At 44.7% G+C, this 22,834-nt stretch overlaps 1 protein-coding gene across 1 annotated transcript in view; it reads left to right on the top strand.

Annotated features, from left to right (window-relative positions):
* Positions 1 to 18,997, top strand: part of myo16 (myosin XVI) — a 148,174-nt gene extending 129,177 nt beyond the window's left edge. Inside the window, exons 31-35 of the mRNA XM_061723355.1 lie at positions 1,310 to 1,689; positions 2,970 to 4,211; positions 7,957 to 8,109; positions 9,838 to 9,920; positions 18,361 to 18,997. Coding sequence (XP_061579339.1) covers positions 1,310 to 1,689; positions 2,970 to 4,211; positions 7,957 to 8,109; positions 9,838 to 9,920; positions 18,361 to 18,543 — 2,041 coding nt within the window. The 3' untranslated portion in view covers positions 18,544 to 18,997. The remainder of the gene's footprint in view (positions 1 to 1,309; positions 1,690 to 2,969; positions 4,212 to 7,956; positions 8,110 to 9,837; positions 9,921 to 18,360) is intronic.
* The last annotated feature ends 3,837 nt before the right edge of the window (positions 18,998 to 22,834 follow it).

Genomic DNA, 22,834 nt, shown 5'->3' with positions numbered 1-22,834 from the left:
TTTGTCTTCGACACATCGCCATGCACACGTGAGTCATACAAAACAAACCGTTTTTGCACTTTGCAGAATAGACACTGAAACTGCAACATCCTCACAGCCCGACAAAGTCCTGCAAAAAGCAGCAAAACGGACCTAAATCATCAAAAGTCTGGGAATACTTTAAATTAAGTCCCTAACACCTTTTTGAATTGGCATACCAGACAAGCAATGTTGGAGCATCTAAAGCATCAATAATAATAATAATTGCAAAATATAATAAGCAAAATAACTGCATAAACAAATGTCACATGATGAAATTATGTTCTGCATCAGCTCCTATGATTGATGTTTTCTGGTCATGACTCCATTTACCGGCATGAAAAACCTTTTTTTGGTTGTTTGTTTTACCAGTTAGCAGAAGCTAAAGTGCCAATGAACTTGTTTTTTTTAGTTCCATCCGCCATAGAATAGGTTCATTTCGTGATTAGACTTTTTTTATGTAATAAAAATATGCAATTTAGTGTGAAATTTAGTGTGTTTACCCAAATATGTTATTTTTAACACATTTGGATAACATGCAGTGCAATGCAAAACACGTGTTTTGTTTGCAATTTAAATTTTTAATACATTTATTCTATATTTTTATTTTGCTGTGCAAAACTCTGTTGTTTAATAAAGTATATTACTAAGGATTTTTTATATTTATTTGATATATTATGGTTTTTATTAATCAAACAACAGAAAAATAATCGTCCAATTACTCATTATAGATTAGAGAATGAGGGTTGTTTGCTTAAAACGGCTCTAATTCCTAAATTGTGAAAAACTTTTTCTTTAAACCTCCTGAATTAAAGTCTATCATATTTTTTTTTTATCATAAAAGCTTCATTTGAAGGTGAAGTTACCGCCGGCACAGTGAGGTGACGGCGTCACACGAAGCGTACCGCCGGACTGCCGCGTCCTCTGGGGATTAAAAAGGCATTTACTTGCATACGTTCATTAATGCCAGACTAATTTCTCTCCTATTTCTCACGATGCCTTCCCCGATCACCTCCACACATGCTCGCTTTCCCCCCCGCCTGCTGTGGCAGAAATAACAGATGGCTAACCCAGATTAACCAGGAAATATCAGACTGGATGTGATCCAATTAATGGAAGGAGATTATATTCAAAGCATAATCTCCTTTTCTACCAAACTGCCGTATTTAGGCATGATAGTTGAAGCGGGCATACGGTTTTTAGCTTCACGGCCGTCTAAATATACCGTCAACTAAATCTGGATCAGACAGAAAAGAGATTTGACCATGAGTTCATTCCCGTCTGTTTGCAGGACGGTGGAGAAGAACGGAAAAGGCCACGACGGCCCCGGAGGGAGCCGGGTCATCCGCCACCTCCGGTCCAGCTCGGTGCCCATCCCTCTGGCCGTGGAGAACGCTGCCGTCCCGTTCTCCGCCAGCCCCCCCCTCAAACCGGCCTTCCAGCAGGTGGCGCACGCCCACGAGGACGGAGCCGGGAACGGGAACCTGTCGTCGCCGCGGAAGCAGCCGCCGCCCAAACCAAAGAGGGACCCCAACACCCGCCTGAGCGCGTCCTACGAGGCCGTCAGCGCCGGCCTGACCATGTCCACCAAAGAGAGCTGCACCCCGGAGGGGTACGGGTCGCCCGCCGGGAGCCCCCCCAAGTCCTACCTGTCCCCCACCGACCCGGCAGGTACACGACTCCTCTGGGCTTCAGAGGCTTTGACTACGTTTACATGCAGTCAAAATTTGGGTTATTGCTAATATTCCGGTTACTGAAACATTCGGAATATTCCATTTACATGGTAATTAATCATTTAGGATATCTGGATCAAACCAGCGACGCACGGAGAACGTGATGACGCAATTAGCGTCATTTGCGCTTCTTCTTCCTGTATCCAAATTCAAAACAAATGATGCTTCGCGCAACTTTTCGCTCACCTTCTTGTAAATCTCGCTATCCCAGTACTTTCTACCGTCTACAAATGCAGAAATGTTCATATCCTTCATTACATTTATGAAGTGATTAGTCTCCTCCTCACTCCAAAAGTGTGGCGTGGTCTTGCGTTTCCCCGTGTTTATAAGAACTTCCTGGACTCAAAAGACAAGGATTCCTTGTGAACAGAGCATGCGCAGAAAACAAATTCATGTTCCGTTTGATGGGGATATTCCGTTTGGTGTTTACATGACCCAATATTCGGGTTTTAAAAGGAGTACCCCAGGGGTCATATTCGGGTTTTTAAAAACCGGAATATGAGCAAATTCGGGTTATTCAAAGGGGTTATTGGTGTTTACATGGTCGTGCAAATTTAGGTTATTGCCAATATTCGGGTTTTAAAAGGGTTATTGAGTGCATGTAAAAAAAAAAAAAAAGAAATGGATATTCAAATTTTGAATATCGATATTGAATCAGCTGGAAAAGTATCGCAATATATTGCCATATCAATATTTTTGCCCACCCCTAGTGATAAAGTTAGAAAAAAAAAATTAGAATATTGTGATTTTCTGTAATGCAATTAGAAAAACAAAAATATCATACATTCTGGATTCATTACAAATCAACTGAAATATTGCAAGCCTTTTATTATTTTAATATTGCTGATCATGGCTTACAGCTTAAGAAAACTAAAATATCCTATCTCAAAAAATTAGAATATTCTGGAGATCTTAATCTTAAACTGTAAGCCATAATCAGCAATATTAAAATAATAAAAGGCTTGCAATATTTCAGTTGATTTGTAATGAATCCAGAATGTATGACATTTTAGTTTTTTTAATTGCATTACAGAAAATAAAGAACTTTATCACAATATTCTAATTTTATGAGACAGTCCTGTATGGGTTGTTTTGATGCATAGCAAATAAGAATGCTCCATAAAATGGCAGTAAAACTATGCTTAAGTGGACTTGTTCTATGGTAGGTCATGAAGGGTTAACTTTGAGTAATCTTTTATTTTTTGATCATTCCCTCAGCCAAGCCCCGGCCCCACAGTGACGACTACACGACCATGAGAAAGGTGCCCCCCCCCAAGCCGAAGCGCAGCCCCAACACCAAGCTGACGGGCTCGTACGAGGAGATCAACGCCGTGGCCGCACACCTGCACCAGTTCCGCCCCGCCGAGGTGAAGCTGGCGCTGCTCTCCCGCGGCGGCGTGTTCGGGGGATTCGGGGGGGGCGTGATGCAGCGAGCCGCCTCCGTAGACGTGTCCCAGGCTGTGGCGCTCAGCCTCTACAAGGCCCAGGACGAGGAGGACGTGTACATCGAGATGCTGGGGGCCCGGAGCCTCCAGGACCCCCCCGACAGCCCGGAGCAGCCCGACTCGGAGGCGGTTTACGAGGAGATGAAGTACCTCCCTGCCGACGGCGATGGTGGGAACCCTGTTGCCACGGTGACCAAGGCAGCCAAGCTGGAGTCGTTAACGCTGGGCCTGGTGGGGTTGGGGGGGTTGGGGGCCCCCCCCTCGCTGGGCGGGGAGGCCAAGCGGGCGGCGGTGGACGGTGCTCAGACGCAGGGCGCGTCCGCCGGCGGCGCCCAGAGGACTCAGCTCGGGAAAGACGGCGGCTGCGACATCCCGCCTCCCTTCCCCAACCTGCTGCCCCACCGCCCCCCCCTCCTGGTGTTCCCCCCGTCCCCCGTCACCTGCTCCCCCGCCTCCGACGAGTCGCCCCTGACCCCCCTGGAGGTGAAGAAGCTGCCGGTGTTCGAGACCAACCTGAACTACGCCGCCGGCCCGGACAGCCCGCTGTCGCCGCAGTTCGTCCGCCAGCGGGCCGACTCCTCGCCGAGCCTCACCGTGCTGATGTCGGAGAAGAGGTCCACCCCGCCGCTCACCCCGCCGCCGCAGCCCCCCCCGCCTCCCAGCGCGCCGCCGCCGCCTCCCTACCGGCCGCCCTCGCACTTCCCCTTCCCGCCGGAGGCCGGCTTCCTGGCCCTGACCCGCGCCGCGTCCGTCACCGGCGGCCCCGACTCGGGCAAGGCGTCGGCGGCGCAGAGGCCGGGCGGGGAGCCGCTGGGGAAGCCGCCGCCCTACTCGCCCGTGAAGATGTCCCGGCCCGAGCCCCGCAGGGCCCACTCGTGCTCGTCGTCCCCGCTGCTGTTCAACCCGGCCAACGGCAGACCCCTGACCAGCCCGCTGGACGAACTCAACACCCTCTTCAGCTCCGGACGCAGCCTCCTCAGGAAGTCCACATCTGGCCGCAAGATGCGCGACGGAGGTCTGTCATGAATACTCACACTCACGATTGCACAAGTTCAAGGCAGAAAGATCAGTCACTGTTGCACTCGTCGCCTTTACTCCTACATTACTGGTTTCAACTAGATTTATATTCATAGATCCATTTTCTGCTCGATTGTATCACTTCTGTTTGTGCACATTTGTTCAGGGTATATTCTTATTTTTTTTTAAAAAAGGTTTTTGTGGCACTCATGGCTAGGAATGGGTGATATTTTACCGTTCACGATAAACCGTCATTCCCCATGGTAAGAATTTGTCATCTCACGGTAAAAATGATAAATTCCCGTTGATGACGTTTTTGTGTAAATCTGATTTATGGTTCTGTGTTAAATCCACACACAGGAAGGAAGGAAGGAAGGAAGGAAGGAAGGAAGGAAGGAAGGAAGGAAGGAAGGAAGGAAGGAAGGAAGGAAGGAAGGAAGGAAGGAAGGAAGGAAGGAAGGAAGGAAGGAAGGAAGGAAGGAAGGAAGGAAGGAAGGAAGGAAGGAAGGAAGGAAGGAAGGAAGGAAGGAAGGAAGGAGGGAGGGAGGGAGGGAGGGAGGGAGGGAGGAGATGGAGGAAGGAAGGAAGGAAGGAAGGAAGGAAGGGAGGGAGGAAGGAAGATGAAGGAAGGAAGGAAGGAGATGGAGGGAGGGAGGGAGGGAGGGAGGAAGGAGATGGAGGAAGGAAGGAAGGAAGGAAGGAAGGAAGGAAGGAAGGAAGGAGATGGAGGAAGGAAGGGAGGAGATGGAGGGAGGGAGGGAGGGAGGAAGGAGATGGAGGAAGGGAGGAAGGGAGGGAGGAAGGAAGGAAGGAAGGAAGGAAGGAAGGAAGGAAGGAAGGAAGGAAGGAAGGAAGGAAGGAAGGAAGGAAGGAAGGAAGGATAAATTCCCGTTGATGACGTTTTTGTGTAACAAACATGGTGGATCTGAGAGCGAGATAGATTTATAGTTAAAAAGATGGAGTTGAATTGGTATTTTTTTTATCGTCTTTTTTATCGTTATCGGGATAAATGCCAGAAATTATCGTGATACATTTTTTAGTCCATACCGCCCATCCCTACGCATGGCCTTTATTGAGAAAGTAAGTAGACAGGAGACGGGTAGAGAGAGGGGGGGGGGGCATTGCAGTACAGATCGACAGGCCGGGACTCGACCCTGCGCTGCCCGCACGAGGACTGTAGCCTCTACAAATGGCGCCCGCTCAACCCACTGAGCTGTCGAGGGCCCCAGCACATGTGTTTTTCAGCAGAGTGAGGCGTCTGACAGAGTGGGATGAGTTATAGAGTTTAACTGCAGTCGGTAGGAACGATTACCTGCGTGGTTCCTTAGAGCAGCGAGGATGGATGAGTCTGCTGCTGAAGCTGCTCTCCAGCTTGTCCGCTGTTTAGTTTTGTTGAGGGGTTTCTAGCGGGTCATCGTAGCTCCGACGAGGGGACACTGACCTTTTAGAAATAGAGGGGAAACCCAATGTCATGCATAGTGACAGGGGTTCCGTGTCATCGGACCCTTGTTGTTTTTCAGCGGTTCCATTAACGGTAAACGTCGGGTTTATTATATATGAGACAGAAACACTGCGATCCGGCTGTGTTTTCATGCCGGTCCTTGTTTCCTCAAAGTGTTTTACTCGTGGTTGGGTTAATAATACATGAGCAGGAGAACAACGAGGCTCAGGAATCAAATATTTAACAGCTCACTCATGTTCTTCTGAGGCGAGTGAGACTCCCCGGCGACAGCTGATGGGACAACCCGAGCACTTTTCTAGTGGACCGTTTAGACCAGGGGTGTCAAATGTGCGGCCCGTGGGCCGCATGCGGCCCGAGAGAGGTTTTCATGCGGCCCGCGAGAAGTTTCCAACGCAAAAAAAAAGAAATGTTAATTTACTAAAAAGGAAGGCATAAATAATTGCCATGAGTCGCAGAATATCCGATAATATATTTCTTCAGAGAGCAGTTTTCGACATTTTTTTAGTTTTCTTGAATGCATTTGCCGATTTTATTTCTTTGTAGACGCTCGTTTATTTTTATTAACTGACTACTATTATATATTTTCGCAGGAAAAATATCACTGCTAAAAAGATGATAGAAGATATTTATTCTGAGAATTTCAGTTTTGAATACGAGGATAGTGACAAAGTAAAACAGTTAAAAGAGAAGTGCTGACTTTTTCAGCACACTAGCGTAAATATCTGCGCCAATTTTTAATTAATTGTACTGGAAAAATCTCTAAATCACAAAGAAACACTCTCAGATGTAATAAGAAAGATTTTGGTTTTAATTAAATTTCCTATAAAAAAGCGAAATATAAAAAAAACATACTTGTTTCTGTTTATCTTTGTAAAATGATATTAAAGGTATCTTACATAATTAAAAAAAAAACAAGAAATTTTAAGAAAAGATCCTGAAGAAAAATATTTTACATAATTAGTGTAAACAAAGTGCATATTTCCTTTAAAATTAACTATACTGATATTGGATTAGATAACAATAGTAAAAAAAAAAGAATTAGAAAAAAGAAATTTCGCACCGTTTTTGTTATTTTGAGCGTGCGGCCCACGAGAAAAAAATTGGTCAAATCCGGCCCTCCAAGCAAAATGAGTTTGACACCCCTGGTTTAGACCAACCTGTCAATAATCTGTCCTCTCAAGGCCCGACGTGAGTGCGGCTGCTGGATTTGCGTAACAAACCATTGCATCACACGTCTATAATAGCAATAAGTCAGTGGGTCAGCGAGCCGAGCGCCTTATAAGAGACGGTATGCGGGTGGAGTGCGGACGCTTACGCACTCGCCTCCTCATCGGCACCTGGACCCGCGCAGGAAATGCAGCGGCATCATGGAAACAGAGCGTGTGTGACGGGCAGGGGGGCATCGTGGTATTTAGGGCAGGCGGACGGCCGCGGCCTCCCCCCCCCCCCCTCAGATCTGAGCGCGGAGGGGACGCCAGCGGGCTTAGCAGGACAACCCACTTCCGTTCCCTCTCGACATGTTCAACGGGCCAATGTGATACCTGACGCTGGGGGAGTGGCCCGGGGTTACAGTTGCTATCCCAGACATCTCTGTGCAGAGCAGCTGACTAACACCCCCCCAACCACACACACACACACACACACACACACACACACACACACACACACACGCCATCCACAGTTCCAGGGAATCAGGAAACCACAGGGCTACCAGGGAGAGAGGATATGGTCATGAGATCCCTCACACACCGACAGCGACGTGGAAACCCACCGCAGTCGCTGTCATTTATTCGATTACACCACGTAGCGTCTCGCTCCCGAACCCGGCCTTTTTGTCCTCTCCCCCTGAACACAGAGCCGTTGCGTGGGACCCGCAGCGAAGTAGAGTTTCCTGCGGATATATTTAGGTGTCTTGTGACCATGGGGAGACCAGAAGGCGCGTATTCTCGGTGTGGGACAGCAGCTGATGAATTCCCGTCCCCGCCGCCGCATGCATGCGCCACCGCAGGCACTTACTCATGCTGTTTGGGATGTGAAGCCCCGAGGAGCTGCAGGGGCGGAGCCGTTCCTCCCGAGGCCCGGGATGGCCGTTTGCTGATGCCGAGGGCACGGAGCGGTGAACGGAGTTGAATGAACGTGAAAGAGAGTAGAGGGAATATGCAGTAAACACAAGGCCTCGGGGGGCGAAAACTGTTAAAACCCACAAATGTGTTTTGATTCCTGCTTCTTAATTTGACATAAACAGAAAGTGTCATCTCCTCTTTGGTTGCATTCCTTTCAGGATTCAATTCGAATATCAATCTGCCGGGGCGAGAGGAATGTGGCTCAGCGCCAACCTCGCCATCGCTGCAGCTGCAGGACAAGAACGCCAACAACCACTCTCTTCACTCGCCAAGCCCCGTCCCTGTCGAGAATGGCAACCAGATCTCCAACGGTATTCACCCTCTCCGCTCCGCATTTAGACGTTTACACACCACATCCTTTTCCTTTTCCTTTCCTTTTCCAGTCCAGCTGATAGTTTTCTTAAAAAGGTAAACTATGCAAACGCGCGGCGGGCCTTCCAGGGACGCACGCGCAGCCCGCTGCACGCACAAAACCCAATCAAGGCCGCATCCATTTCAAATTGGATTCCACGCACTGTAATGTGTGCGAACACGTAAAGTAACCGCACGCGTGGACAAATAACTGAATTGCCTCTAGACTCGGAGGTGCCACAAGGATGAGTTTTATGAACTGGGAATATATTGTTACATCCTTCTTAACTGCAGCGCTATCATGAAGGCATCGTCTTAGTCCAGTGGTCCTCAACCTTTTTTCAGTGATGTACCCCCTAACCAGCGCGAAGCACTTTTGGTTGTAAAAAAAGACCTAAAACAGAGCACTGTGCCATCAGTAACTGATTTATTAGACATACAAATATTGCTGCTACGCTTCAACCACGACTCCATCGTTGGTCCAAGTGATTGACAGGTGAAGGACAGGTGATGCGGGGGATACTCTGCGGTTTTAGGATAATAAGTTGAATAGCCTACTCCTGAAGATAAAATAAATAATAGGAATTTAGACATATTTTCCTCAATTATTTATGAAATATTGATTTTTAAAGGATTTTTGCATGGATGCTACTTTTTAAATATATGTATATTTTAAAATCTCACGTACCCCCTTTAGTGCCTTCACGTACCCCCATTTGAGAACCACTGTCTTAGTCCACTGTTGTGTGTTAAGATGGACGGGAGATGTAAGTCTTATCATTTACAGTCCACTGAAACTGGCCAAGGGGACTTGTGGGTAAAGTTGCTTTCGTCAAGAAAAATTACGACTAAATATCGCCGTCAATAAACTTTTATCACCTGAGGAAAACGAGTCGAGACGCAGCGAAAATTTTGGTCATGTGACGATAACGATAATTAAATATTATAATGCAATATCGTAGATGAATAAAAACGAGACTAAAATGTAGATTACAAAATAAAAACTCTAAACTGCTAAAATGTGTCTTCATTTTCGTTGACCAAAACGAGACGAAATGTTCTGACAAAGATCCTTAATGTCCATGTTTTCAGTAGTTTCCTCTGGTTTAGTTCTGCTGGGTTACGTCACGTCCTCATTCCCAGTCGCTGCAGCGGGGAATCAGATCCAGAAGATGCAGCTGCAGAGTTAGAGGCTGATGCCGTTAACGCAGAGCTCTAGGTTCACGTACATTAAAAAAGAAAAAGAAAAGAAAATCCAATGTGTCATCAAAAAAGAAAAAGATGGGGAGAAATGTGAAAAATAAATATGTTGTAAACTGAAATTAGAGTCTTCTGTATCTGGAATGAATGTATTTTTGAGTCTAAAACATAACAATAATATTATAATAAGATAACCTTGTTTGAATTGTAAAATGAGTTTGGCTAAATACAATCTTTGACTAAAACGAGACTAAAATGGACAATTATGACTGAAATAAGACTAAAATGTTCAGACTTTTAGTCGACTGAAACTTGACACGACTAAAAGGAGAATGAACGTGACTCAAACTAAACTAAAATGATAGCTTGACCCAAAGACTAAAACTAAAATTGAAACAGGCTGACAAAAACAACACTACTTGTGGGTAAAAAAAAAAGCAAAAAGGACAGACTTGTGGTTTAATAAGTGTCTTGTCTTGTGTGTTCAGGTTCGCTGGATGACGAGGGTCACGGCAAGTCGCACTCGAGCGCCGCGTCTCTACACCGGCACATGGACAGCCATCACACTCAGGTGACCGCAGGAGCACACACAGCTGTTAGCGATGGCGTCGGTAAATGCACGCTGAGAGTTTGCGTTTCTGTTGAATAAATCCAGTTTTTAAATAATAGAAGCAAACATGGAGAACTAAAACACCGGCCGACGTTCAGGAGCCTCCCAAACGCAGGATCACATGATGGAGCCGGCGTTCGAGGCGTCCACAGAAAGAGCCTTTCACAAACGTGACATAAAACCTTTTTGTGAGCCGTGTCACGTGCCGCGGCTTCGCCTCGGGGAAACATTCCCGGTCAGATCTTCCTTTTATCCGTCCGGACCAAAGTGGAATCCTCCTTTGATCCGTGCCATCTTTCATCAGACTGAGAACCGCCGGTGCTTTTTTTTTCAGGGGCGGATTTAACGGGAGAGCCGTGACGTTCTGAGAAGGCCCCTCGAGTACGCGGTATTCGGCTGGCACCGTGTTCCCGCTCAGAGCTTCCAGCTTAAATAAGTTAATGATGAGGGGAAGATCTGTTTAAGAGGAGGGAAAGCTTTTTTCACTAATGACTAAAGTCCACGTTCAGTTTTACGTCATTCTGGCGTCATCGCATCACGACCCCTGCTGGAGGTCGTCTCGGGATGATGGATGTGTTTTACACTAAATCAGCTCAGCGTTTTAAGTATGTGGCCGTGTCTCCATTTAAAAGCAGATCAAATACATTAAGATTCAGATTCAGATGACTTTGTTAATCCCTTTGGGAGGTTCCCTCGGGAAAATCCCCATCTCACTCACACAGCACTGTCATATAGAAATCAAACACCAAACACCCATATAAAGATAAAAAGATAGTTAAAAAGAAAAATTGCAGTGCCATAAATAGAATTATATGGATAGAAAAGAAATAAGTGTTATGTAATATTGCACAGTTATTGCACAGTCCGGTAGTCAAAGCTCGCTTGCTTTTCACGGCGTTGTGAAACGCCGTTTAAAAGAAATGACGGCGGCCGTAAGATCGTCTCTGCTAACGTTTAAAGGCGGTTGCTTTGAACCTTTTTAACAATAACCGACCCGATCGACGGCTACTTTGGAGCTAAAAAGTTCTCATTTATGTCAGGAGTGGTAGATTAGGACCCAAGCGCAGGAGAGACACAGAGAGGCAGACGTTCCATAAAAGTGATTTTATTTATGCGGAACACAAACCAAAAGCGCTGCAGAGCAGGGTTAACAAACCACAAGAGCCAAAATCCAAAAACCTCGACAGGAAACATGGAGGTAGGAAACAGTACGGACCAGCAGGGAGGAAGGGGGAGACCAGATATGCACTGAAGGGTTAACGAGACACTGGTGCAGACAAGTGCAGGGGAGCGAAGTTCCCATCTCAGGGGAGATGGGAACCAGGGAAGTCAAGACCAGAGCTGGGTAGTAACGAGTTACATTTACTCCGTTACATTTACTTGAGTAAGTTTTGGGAAAGTTTGTACTTTTAGGAGTAGTTTTGAATCACTATACTTTTTACTTTTACTTGAGTAGATTTGTGAAGAAGAAACTGTTCCTCTTACTCCGCTACATTAGGCTACGTTGAGCTGTTACTTTTCTTTTATCCCTTTTATCCGCGTACGTGTCAATCTCATGACATCACTGAGTGATTCTTTGGGAAAAATGTTTGTTTTTGCATGTTTTCATGGGCTTGTTCTAGTTTTGCCTGGTTAAAAAAGAAAAGTACAAAGGCTTGAAATTTTGTGCTATTTGTGCTGAATTAATTTTTTTATTCTGTTATTATTTCATTTATTTTATTATTTATTAAAGTACTTGAATTTACTTTAAGATTCTTTTAATTTAAGCTATTTTTTGTTTTATTAATTTTAATTTATTTTATTATTTGATTGATTTAATGATTATTTTGTACTTTTGTCTGTTTGAATGGTTAACAGACAAAAGTCTGTACTTTTTTACTTTTACTCAAGTAATTATTTGGATGACTACTTTTGACTTCTACTCGAGTCATATTATTCTGAGGTAACAGTACTTTTACTTGAGTACAATTTTTGGCTCCTCTACCCACCTCTGGTCAAGACAGAACTGAAACACAAAGACACGGGTTTCAAAATAAAACAGGAACTGTAAAATCCGCCGTATTTCATATTCCAGGACTTTCCAAGCAAAGCTTAGTCACATGACAACGTCATAACTGATAATATTTAAGGATGAGCTCGGGACAGCTTTGCCTGCGTGCACGGTGGGGGTCAGCGGACCCCACGCACCGCTCCTCTCATATTCCAGGTTTTAACGAGTGATCTTCTCTCTGTTGTCTCCTAACGCGTCTCCTCTCTTCCCACTTTGTTTTCCAGAGGGGGCATCTCAACTTTTCTCCGTTCGGTGCCGGGGCTGCCCTCTAAGACAGTGAAGGGGGTCGGGGGGGGTGGGTGGGGTTGGGTTGGGGAGCTCGGTGGAAGTCCCGTCCACTTATAGAGACGTGGTGAGTGTGTCATGTCATGCTGCCCCCCCCTCCACCAAACAGCAGTGCTTTTCATTGACCCGTGGCACGACGAGGGCGGCGAGAGTCTTTACTCTGGCCTCTTACAAGGATCAATGCCGTAACTGTGAACAGTCGGAGTTGAAAGCTGAACATTTATTCAATGTTCTGAACAAAAATGAAAGTTTTGATCCAAAACATAAAATCTTATTTAGGCAAGGCAAGGCAAGTTTATTTGTATAGCACAATTCAATACAAGGTAATTCAAAATGTTTTACATCAACATTAAAAGCGGCAAGACACAATTAAGCAGTAAATAACAAATAAAATTATAAGAAAAGAGGTAAAATAATAAAAAGCACAAATTGTTAAAAAGTAACAAAAAGTAGAGTACAGCAGGTACATCTCATTCTTAATATGGCAAGAATTACGTTTCTATACGGTCAAAACGTACAGTGTTACAGTATTACAAAAGTAATCTCTAACAATTCGTATGGTGATTAGGGCTGGGCGATTTTGGAAAAAAATAAAATCCCGATTTTTTTTCCTGTAAACCCGATTTCGATTTCGATGTTTTTGGTAAAACTACAAAAGACAATGGAATAAATTGTTTCAAATATTTTATCTTTATTTTGAAAGAAAAATAAACAAATTTCCCTATTGGGAATGAAGTGCAACTGAAAGATACTGTAAATCCTCCTTGAGTTTAGTAAAGTGACAACATTAACAATCTTCTTGACCAAACAAAGTAAAAAATCGTTTTTCCGATTTTCCTTTTTTTAACATCGTCTTGATTAATAAATCCGATTTAGATTTAAGATCGATTAATCGCACAGCCCTAACGGTGAATTAAACCAATTTGACAATTCTATGCCACAATGCCTGTTTGCAGGTCTTATTTCACAAAACTGACGAGAATTACGTTTCTATACGGTCAAAACTTACAAAGACCAGGTCCAATACAGTATTTAAAAAAAAAAAAAAAACATGGATTCTTGAAAAGCACTGCTTTTGAGGGACTTCACCTCCATATCTATCTGTTTTTTTCGCCCGTTGAGACGTCTTCCGCACCATTTCCATCCATCGTCCAGACAGAAACTGCAGCTCCGGGTTCCGAGGCGTCTCCTTTAATCTCTCACCCACGTATTTTCACGTGGCCTCCGGTGCCGTCTCCGGCTCGGTGAAGGCCATCAGACATGCAAATGTGCATGTGCATTCATACCTGTAAGATTTACCGCCGGGAGACGCTGAAACCCGAGCTGCAGTTTTTATTGTGATTAATTCATTAACTGGAGTCTTGTCTCTTTGAATCGGTGCTCGTTTGGTCATCTCAGCCGAGAAATAACCAGGACTTGTTTTAAATCCGTAGCCAAGCGCCGGATGGGAATTGATACGATTTTTACGATTCCAATTCCATTTTCGATTCTTCTTAACGATTTGGTTCTTTATCGATTCTCATTTGCGGAAAAAAGGACAACAAAAGGTTGACTAACATCACCAATATAAAATTTGAATTATAATAAAATAAATATTATTCTGTACAAATGAACAAAATACAACATAAATTACTCTGTGGCAATTCCATAAGAATGTCCAACATTTTTCTAATAGAAATTAAAATTCTCCTTTTTAAAAGGATATATGAACTGAGGACTGGCTGACATAAAACTATGTCAGCTAGTGACAAATCCAATCAAGTCAAATCCAATCAAACTGCATTTTGCAAATTTGCAACCGTCAGCTACGAGGAATTAACAATTCTTTAGCAAAAAAAACAAGCTTATCTGCTTTTTCAGGAAGGATAGGTGATCTTTCAGGTCTTACGGTGTCTCCAGCTGTGGAGAAAACCCTCTCAGATGGGGTGGAGGATCTGCAAATGTTTTTGCATGTTGGTAGTATCTACTCAAATAATACTCAAATAATGCAGCCACATTCTTAAAATGAAAAAGCATTCCCGCAAATGCATTTTCTATTTGAATTTAGGCCCTCATATGCTTCCATAGTTCTGAACAAGAACCAGTTCTCGATTCCCATCCCTAGTTGTGAGCCATCAGCTATGAGCCCCTGCTCCACATGCACCGAGTGCATCGTTATTTTAGAGCTCCAAAGGCAGAAAGCTGGAAGGCTATCAGAGTTTATGCAGAACCAGGAAAGAAGAAATGATTTCCTGCTGCCGCACTCGTCCCAGGAAGCTTTAGTCCTCAGACGGTGATGAGAACCACCGGACCACCGGACCACCTTTACCTGCCTGCCAAGCGGCCGGATCTGAATCCGTCCTGGAATGTGTGCTGACGCCGCAGAAGCTCCGGTCACATGATTCTGATGACGTGTTTGAATGTTTTTAATAGCGTGACCCTGGATTGCCGAGGCGAGTAGTTTTGATGCTCACCTCTCGGTCTCTCTCGGCCTGAGAGGGACGGGCGGGCGGAGGCTCGGCGTCTCCGCACCAAGCCATCCATCAAAGGTTTTTCCAAGAAAAGGCTCACTCGTAATCACTCCTCGCATTAATTCCTGCCTGCAGCTGCTGCTCTGCTCCATCCTTCCTGCTCCCTCCTTTCCTCCGCGATTCCAGGCAGGAATATTTCTCAAAACTGAAGCGGTGGAGTGTGTTGTTATTCAACAACACAGGAAAAAAATGTTTTACTATGAATCATTTACTATGATCATTTTAATGTTTACAGATTTATGACCATGTTGATAAGGATATAAAGTTAAGCCCTTCCCTCCAACCACAGATGGATTAGTGTTTCCAGAAAGTCCCACGAACAGAACTTAGTGGAACTTCTGGAACATCGATGCAGCTTTTTTATTTAGTCTCTGATACCAGGAAAACAACTGTTGGCTGCCGTAGATGCAATAACTGGAATTTCTTTAAAAAAAAAATGGGAACATACCTTGGAAGATAGGAGATATCATTGTTTTTAGAAGCTTAAGATCTTTTTTCTTTTAAGCATAAACATAATTTCTAAAAGCCGCAGCGTCATCGTGTTGTGATGAGGCGACACCTTGAGTCTGCAAATGTTCTGCACTTTCAGACGTGAAGGCCGCAAAACAGGGATCTCCGATTAATGGAATATTAATGGTCAATGGTGTGTGTGTGTGTGTGTGTGTGTCCATGTATAGTCATGCACTGCAGAAGGACACGCTGTTCCCTCTTGTCTACGGTCGCCGTAGCCGGTGCTCCTCGCCGGCGCCAGAGCCGAGAGGAGCCTGACGGGGGGTGGGGGGCGTAAATTATGGATTAGATCCTTTAGCATTTCGCTTTAGCGGTAAATCGGTCCGTGTGTGCATTTGTCGACGGTCGTCCACATGTGCCGTGGAGCGGGCGAGGACGTGGTCAGAAGTTCTTCAGCAGAGCGCAAAAACAGTCCAAGTGGAGCGAATCGGATATGTGGTCACAGATTGAAACAAAGGCAGGTTTTGTTCGCCCGCAGGGGCCCAGAAGTTAATTAGAGGATCAATTAGACGCAGCAGCGAGGCCTCACGTTCAGTTTCTGCGACTTTGCGAGGGTTTGATGAAGTACGTCAGGCATCCAGTTACAGGCAGCCTCTGAAAGTCCTCGTGAACCCGTGATGTGAACTGGTGGTGTGAACGGGTCCATCAGGCACGCGGAGACCACGTATGCATGTGCACGTGTAATCGGGGGCGAGTCCACCTGGAGCCTGCACCTGTGGCTCGGTCAGACACTACGCTGATGAAACCGTCCTGTTTGAAGATGATGGGTGATCCTTTCTTCCTTCTCTCTCTCTTTTGCAAACATGCACGTGGCTGAAAATATAGAAAGAAATGTCGATACTAATTGAGACATGGAGGTCCTTGAGGTCAGCTTGTGTCCAGTCGTCTGCAGCAGGAGTCAGGTGGTTTACACGCTCACATCTGGCATCGAAAGGCGTCTCCACTCAGCTCTTTTCAAGTGGAAATGCATTTTTTTTTTGTCTTTGTCAATGATGCAAAGTGCATTATAGAACAAAGAAATTGTCTTAGGGATTTTTCTCTACACGTGGAGCTAGGAATGGGCGATATTTTACCGTTCACGATAAACCGTCAAAAAAATTCCCCACGGTAACTCGCGGTAAAAATGATAAATTCCTGTTGAAGAAGTTTTTGTGTAAAGCTGATGGAAGGAAGGAAGGAAGGAAGGAAGGAAGGAAGGAAGGAAGGAAGGAAGGAAGGAAGGAAGGAAGGAAGGAAGGAAGGAAGGAAGGAAGGAAGGAAGGAAGGAAGGAAGGAAGGAAGGAAGGAAGGAAGGAAGGAAGGAAGGAAGGAAGGAAGGAAGGAAGGAAGGAAGGAAATGAGCGAGAAAGAAAGAAAGAAATATATGAGCCTGAAAGAAAGAAAGAAAGAAAGAAATGAGCCAAGAAAGAAAGAAAGAAAGAAAGAAAGAGAGAGAGAGAAAGAAAGAAAGAAAGAAAGAAAGAAATGAGCCAAGAAAGAAAGAAAGAAAGAGAGAAAGAAAGAAAGAAAGAAAGAAAGAAAGAAAGAAAGAAAGAAAGAAAGAAAGAAAGAAAGAAGATATGAGCCAAGAAAGAAAGAAAGAAAGAAAGAAAGAAAGAAAGAAAGAAAGAAAGAAAGAAAGAAAGAAAGAAAGAAAGAAAGAAAGAAATACGTTTTTGTATTGGTATTTTTTTTATCGTTATCGGGATAAATGCCAGAAATGATGGTGATAAATGTTTTAGTCCATACCACCCATCCCTACGTGGAGCATAATCTCACCGCGATCAGAGGTGTCGCTGCTCGCTTGTATTATGCCACTTTTCCACTAGTACCTACTCAGCTCGGCTCGCCTCCACTCGGTTTGGCGCTTTTCCACTAGGGGTCTACCCGTGCCGAGTAGATACTGTTTCTCTAACTACTACTGAGTCGGCTGTATCTGACGTCATCACACTACACACCACCGATTGGTCGTGGGGTCGGAGTCAGACGTCTGAGTCTGAGGGATTACTGTACAACCGAGGTTTTCGGCACCAAGACATCAGGACTGAACATCTGGTTCCTGCAGCGGCATAAACACAACCTCATGTGAATAAACAACACATGACGTTTCTTTATTTAACCCAACTGAGACCCAACGCTGCTTCCACGGGATTTCAGAGGGCAGGAAGCTGCTGGCGCTGCCAATCAAGCGCTTTGATTGGTCATCAGCGGGTGTGACGACTTCTAGAGAATCATCAGCTCTGGTTGCACTGATATATTCAAAAAATTACTATTATATTACCAAAGATACTCTATACAGAAGACAGCGCATTACCGTTACTGCCAATAGTATGAAATGGTATCCACTTCCGGTCTCCTAAGTGGGCGTGGCCGCCCGTCTCCCCACATCGTTTTGGAACATACAACACTAGATACAGTACAACTTTCTTCCAAAAAGACTTAAATAATAAAAATAACAGTATTATTAAGCAAAGAAGCAAGTTTTATTTTAGTTTTAAACTTCATTTTATCCGATGGGAAAACGATGAGAGCCAAATCTGGCGAGAGTGTGTTGCTCAGACAGAGACAGGTCTCAAACAAAGTTAATTTTCTCCTAATCTGTCGGTCTGAAAATTGCCATTTTGGTGTCAGAATGTTCAGAAGGTTTGTGGCTTTTAAAAAATGGGTCCCATATTTACTTAGGTTACTATGGGGCGAAGGAATTGGTAATAATCTGTGCTCACGTTCACTTTTCCCATAGGACTCAATAGACTCAGGACCTACTTCCGGTCTCCCAAAGGGGCGTGGCAGTCACGTGACACAGATACAGGAAACCCAACCGTAGTGGGCTGTCTCGTTTATTAAACGTCTCTGATATTACTAATAAATGATGAAAATAATTAAAAAAATATTAATAATAATAAAAAAGTCCATCCCGGCAGCAGAAACGAACCATCTTGATGTCTCCATGATGAATGTTTCTCATCGCCGCCTCCATCGGTCATCGCGTCAGCCTCATGTGACCGGTCCCGAGGCGTGTTTGAACCCGAACCCACCCTGCTGTCGTCTCCCTCTCCCCCCCGTCCAGGTGTTCCAGCGGCTCCGCCTCTGCGGCGGCGACGACAGCGACGACGGCGCCGCCCTCGGGGAGCTCCTGCGCTGGCGGCGACTGCAGTGCGAGGGGCGGAGCGACTGGAAGCAGCAGCGGGCGCCCCGGTCCCCCCCCCTGCCCCCCACACTGCTCTGGACCAGCAGGAAGGCCTCTCCGTGACCGGGCCGCGGACCCCCCCCCCCCATTCCCCTCCCCCCTTCACTCACACTAGCACTTGCGAAGTGAACTGACGTCACGTGAACATTTATTTCTGGCGCTTTGGTCCTAAAATCTGTGACGTCCATCGACGGGGGGCTGAAGTTAAAGATCAGAGCAGCAGGTTCTCGTGCTGGTGAGATGCTGAATGGACCTCGCGTGTCTTTATCCGAGCCAAACACTGCTGAACACGGAGGAGGTCTAAACATGGTGCTGATGAGACTCGACGTCCTGCGGCTTCTGCACCACAGAGTCTCAGACTCCTGAAGTTTACAAGCAAACCGACGCCTCTGCAAGCTTTCACCGGCACCTTCGGGCTCCGGGTGCTGCTGTCGCCCCGGCAACGACCCGCCAGGCGTCAGGGTCATAGACATATATACGTAGACGCCGCATCGAGTGGTTTTGCCCGCTGCTGCGATACGTCAACGTCGCCGCCATATTGGATGTGGCAAGACTGCGCTGTAACTAATACAAGTAAATGGACTTATTTTCATAAAGCGCCTTTCTACAAAGAAATGTACGTTTTACGTCTCATTTATTCATTCACACACGCACTAATATACTTGGGAAACAGTTGGGCACCAAATATAATATATTTAATTTTCTCAGATGGCAAAAATAAGAACTTTATTGATCCCAAATAGGAGTAATTCATGTTCTATCAGCTATAGAGAACAAGGTAGTGCCGAAAAACAATATATATCCCCCCTCACAAAAATAGGAAAAATAGAGAAACATATTTTCTCATCAACAAAACAAATTTAAAATTTTTCAAATAACAAAATAACATATTTGAACAATTTTTCAGACAATAAAATAACATTTGAACCATTTTTCAGACAATAAAATAACTGAAGAAATCTGAAAAATTGTTCAAATATGTTATTTTGTTACTTGAAAATTTTAAAATATGTTTATGTAATTTCTTATTGTCATCTATTTCTTCTCTTATTTTTGTGACTTTTCTTTGTTTTTTTGTGAGCTGATATAACGTGAATTACTCCTATGTGGGATCAATAAAGTTTTTATTTTTGCCGTCTGAGAAAATTAAATATATTATATTTGGTGCCTAACTGTTTCCCAAGTATATTAGTGCGTGTGTGAATAAATAAATGAGACGTAAAACGTAAGTTTCTTTGTAGAAAGGCGCTTTATGAAATGAAGTCCATTTACTTGTATTAGTTTACAGCACAGTCTTGCCACATCCAATATGGCGGCGACGTTGACGTACGGCTCAGCGCTCGGTGCGGCGTCTACGTATATATGTCTATGGTCAGGGTGACCTCAGCATCTTCCCAAGGTGCACCTCTCCTCCTCCACCAGCCGCTGAGGAACAAGACCTTCTGGCCAAATGCTGAACTACTGCACTTACCTTTACTGTGAGTCGGAGCTCCGACCGACCGGCTGAAGAGTCGAGCTGTGACGACCGAGCTTCACCTGACAGGTGTACCGTTCATGTGGTGAGCGTGAACCTCTTTGCCAAAGCGATGAAACGTGTGAAAACTACGTCTGAACTAACGAGGACGGTTATGGAAACAGAAGCGTTGTTACATCTCGAGTGTACAGACCATCTAAGACCAAATCCAAGCTCTCGCTTGCGTTCGCCTCCGTCCCACGGACTCGTGTTTCCAGGTGACGGTTGAACACGTGGCACTCGAGCGAGAAAACCGTCTAACTTTTTCTGTCCGCACCTGATCAGGTTTGTATGGAAGAGTATTAGGGCCAGGCAGGAGAAAAAATATTTGAGAGGGGAAGATTCTTTTTTTATTGTGCACTTCGAGAAAAAAGTGGAAATGTCGAGAAAAAAGTCGAAATGTTGAGATGAATGTTGAAATGCAATTTCAAGAATGAAGTCAAAATTTCGTGAAATAAAGTTGAAATTTCAAGAATAAAGTAGAAATTTCAAGAATAAAGTTGAAATACATTTTGACTTTTTTCTCGAAATTGTACTTCAACATTATTCTTGACATTTCGACTTTTTTCTCAACATTTCCACTTTTTTCTGGAAATTGTACTTCAACATTAATCTCGACATTTCGACTTTTTTCTCAACATTTCCACTTTTTTCTCAACATTTCCACTTTTTTCTCGAAATTGTACTTCAACATTAATCTCGACATTTCCACTTTTTTCTCAACATTTCCACTTTTTTCTCGAAATTGTACTTCAACATTAATCTTGACATTTCAACTTTTTTCGCGACATTTCCACTTTTTTCTCGAAGTGCATAATGAAAAAAAAATCTTCCTCCTCTAAAATATTATTTGTATTTTTCTCCTGCATAGCCCTAATACTCTTCCGTAGGTTTGTGTGTTTCAAAAAAAAAAAAAAAGAAAAGAAAAAGCTGGACTCTTGTACAGAATCTCCCGCTGTGGGCGTGTCCTCAGCGACCCGGAAACGCCCACTCGTCCCACCCTGACCCCGACCAACTGGACCCTCGGTCCAGCCGGACCCCCCTCGCCCCGCTGACCTGATGGATGGAGCCACCCTCCGCGGGGTTTCCACGGTAACGGCAGTGTAAATAGTGGCCGGTGTTGTAAATCCTAGTTTTGAATTGTGACAGAAAAAGCACATGAGATTGAAGCGGAGGAGACGTGAGACGGTGCCGTCTACGACGGAGGAGAAGAGGATATTTAAAGAATGTTCAGGGCTCAATGCAATGATGGAGGAAATGATGGAGGAGAGGTTTATTTTGAAAATGTGAATATGTTTTGTTTCTGAATGATTGTCGACGGCTATGAAATTGTTTATATTCTATTTAATATTATTTGTCGGTTCCCGTCTCCTTGCCCGTTTGTCCCTCCGATGCAAGCCGGGTGTTTTATTGCACAATGTTTACATGCCGCGGCGTCGTCCTCGGCAACGGGCGGGGCGTGTCTCCACTCCAGGCCTCTGACCTTTTGAAGCCCGGGCCCGGATCGGCGAGCTAGCGGCGCCGCTGCAGGATCCATCGTGGCCGGCGTCCGAGGAGAGACCGGCAAACCATCTGGGCTGCATTTCTGACTGAATGTACAAACGCAGACTTTGATCCCCCACCCAAACCCCCCTCACCACCCGTAACTTATTACCGGATCCCGCGCTTGTATCTAAGACCTGTACCTGACTGCTTAGTATGAATTATGTCTTCAGAAGTTATGTATGCAGTTGATTTTTAAAGCAAGTAAATAATAGTAAAGAATGAAACTTCTCCATGACCCACGACCTTGCGTTGCCACGGCGATGTCGAACACGACGCCTCGACGAGGCTGCTCGACCTTTCTCAGTGAAGACGCTGCATTGTCAATCATCCCGATCAGATTTCTGGTTAGTTGTGTAGTTTTGTGTTTTTACTCCCCGGGTCACGACGTGACGACATATCAGAGCTTTTTACCGATAAAAAGATAACGAGGTCACGTAGGAAACGTAACGCCCGTCCAACGTGAAGGAGTCTCAGCCACCGATGGGACGACTCATCGGTCACCAAACCGGCTTCATCTTGGTTGTCAGCAATCTCTCAATCCACCGCTCCGGGATTGGCCTTGCGGCGTTGTGGCGCTGCAGCCGGCGCTGCAGCCGGGGCTGCAGCCGGCGCCACGTGGCCACCCCGCTCTCCCCAGTCCGGCCTTGGTTTCCAGAGAGAGACGATGGTTCAGCACCTAAAAAAAGAGGCATTTCACTGCCTTTCATAATGTTGTTGCTGGTTTTTATTTGTTCCGTTTTGTTTGTTTGATTTTTACTGTAATCTTTTTTTTTTATATATACATTCACTATATTTTAATCTGCATACATTCGTGTTTGTGAAAATAAAAATAAAAAAGATTGTGATATTTCGTAATTATTATGAACCTAATGTTTTATAATACTGTACCTGAACAGCAATAAAGCACAATTGCATCAGTGACTGTCTCTTTTTATATCGTCATCAGGGTTTATATCATAATCATAATCATGGGTGCAGATCCCGGGGGGGACGGGGGGGGGCGGGGGTGACATGTCCCCCCCAATTTCTGAAAAACATGAATTGTCCCCCCCAATAAAAATTCTCTAAATTATTCAAAATTGAACAAATGTATTTTCAAGGTTGAATATGTAGAATATTTATTAAAAATATATTTCTAAAAAAAATAATACATCCACGGTGCGTTTTGAGGTGTCCATAAATTATTTTTTTTTAGTCTGAATTAATAAAATATTTTAAAAAAATTTGACGGGCTCGACAATTACTTTTCGTCAACGTTGTGTTTACATTTGTACCTGCCCGTAGCCAACATGTGGC

Source organism: Cololabis saira, chromosome 6 (genome assembly GCF_033807715.1).
Source record: "Cololabis saira isolate AMF1-May2022 chromosome 6, fColSai1.1, whole genome shotgun sequence".
Classification (NCBI taxonomy): domain Eukaryota; kingdom Metazoa; phylum Chordata; class Actinopteri; order Beloniformes; family Belonidae; genus Cololabis; species Cololabis saira.
The sequence above is the reverse complement of the archived record's forward strand: the minus strand, read 5'-3'. Positions and strand labels throughout refer to the sequence as shown.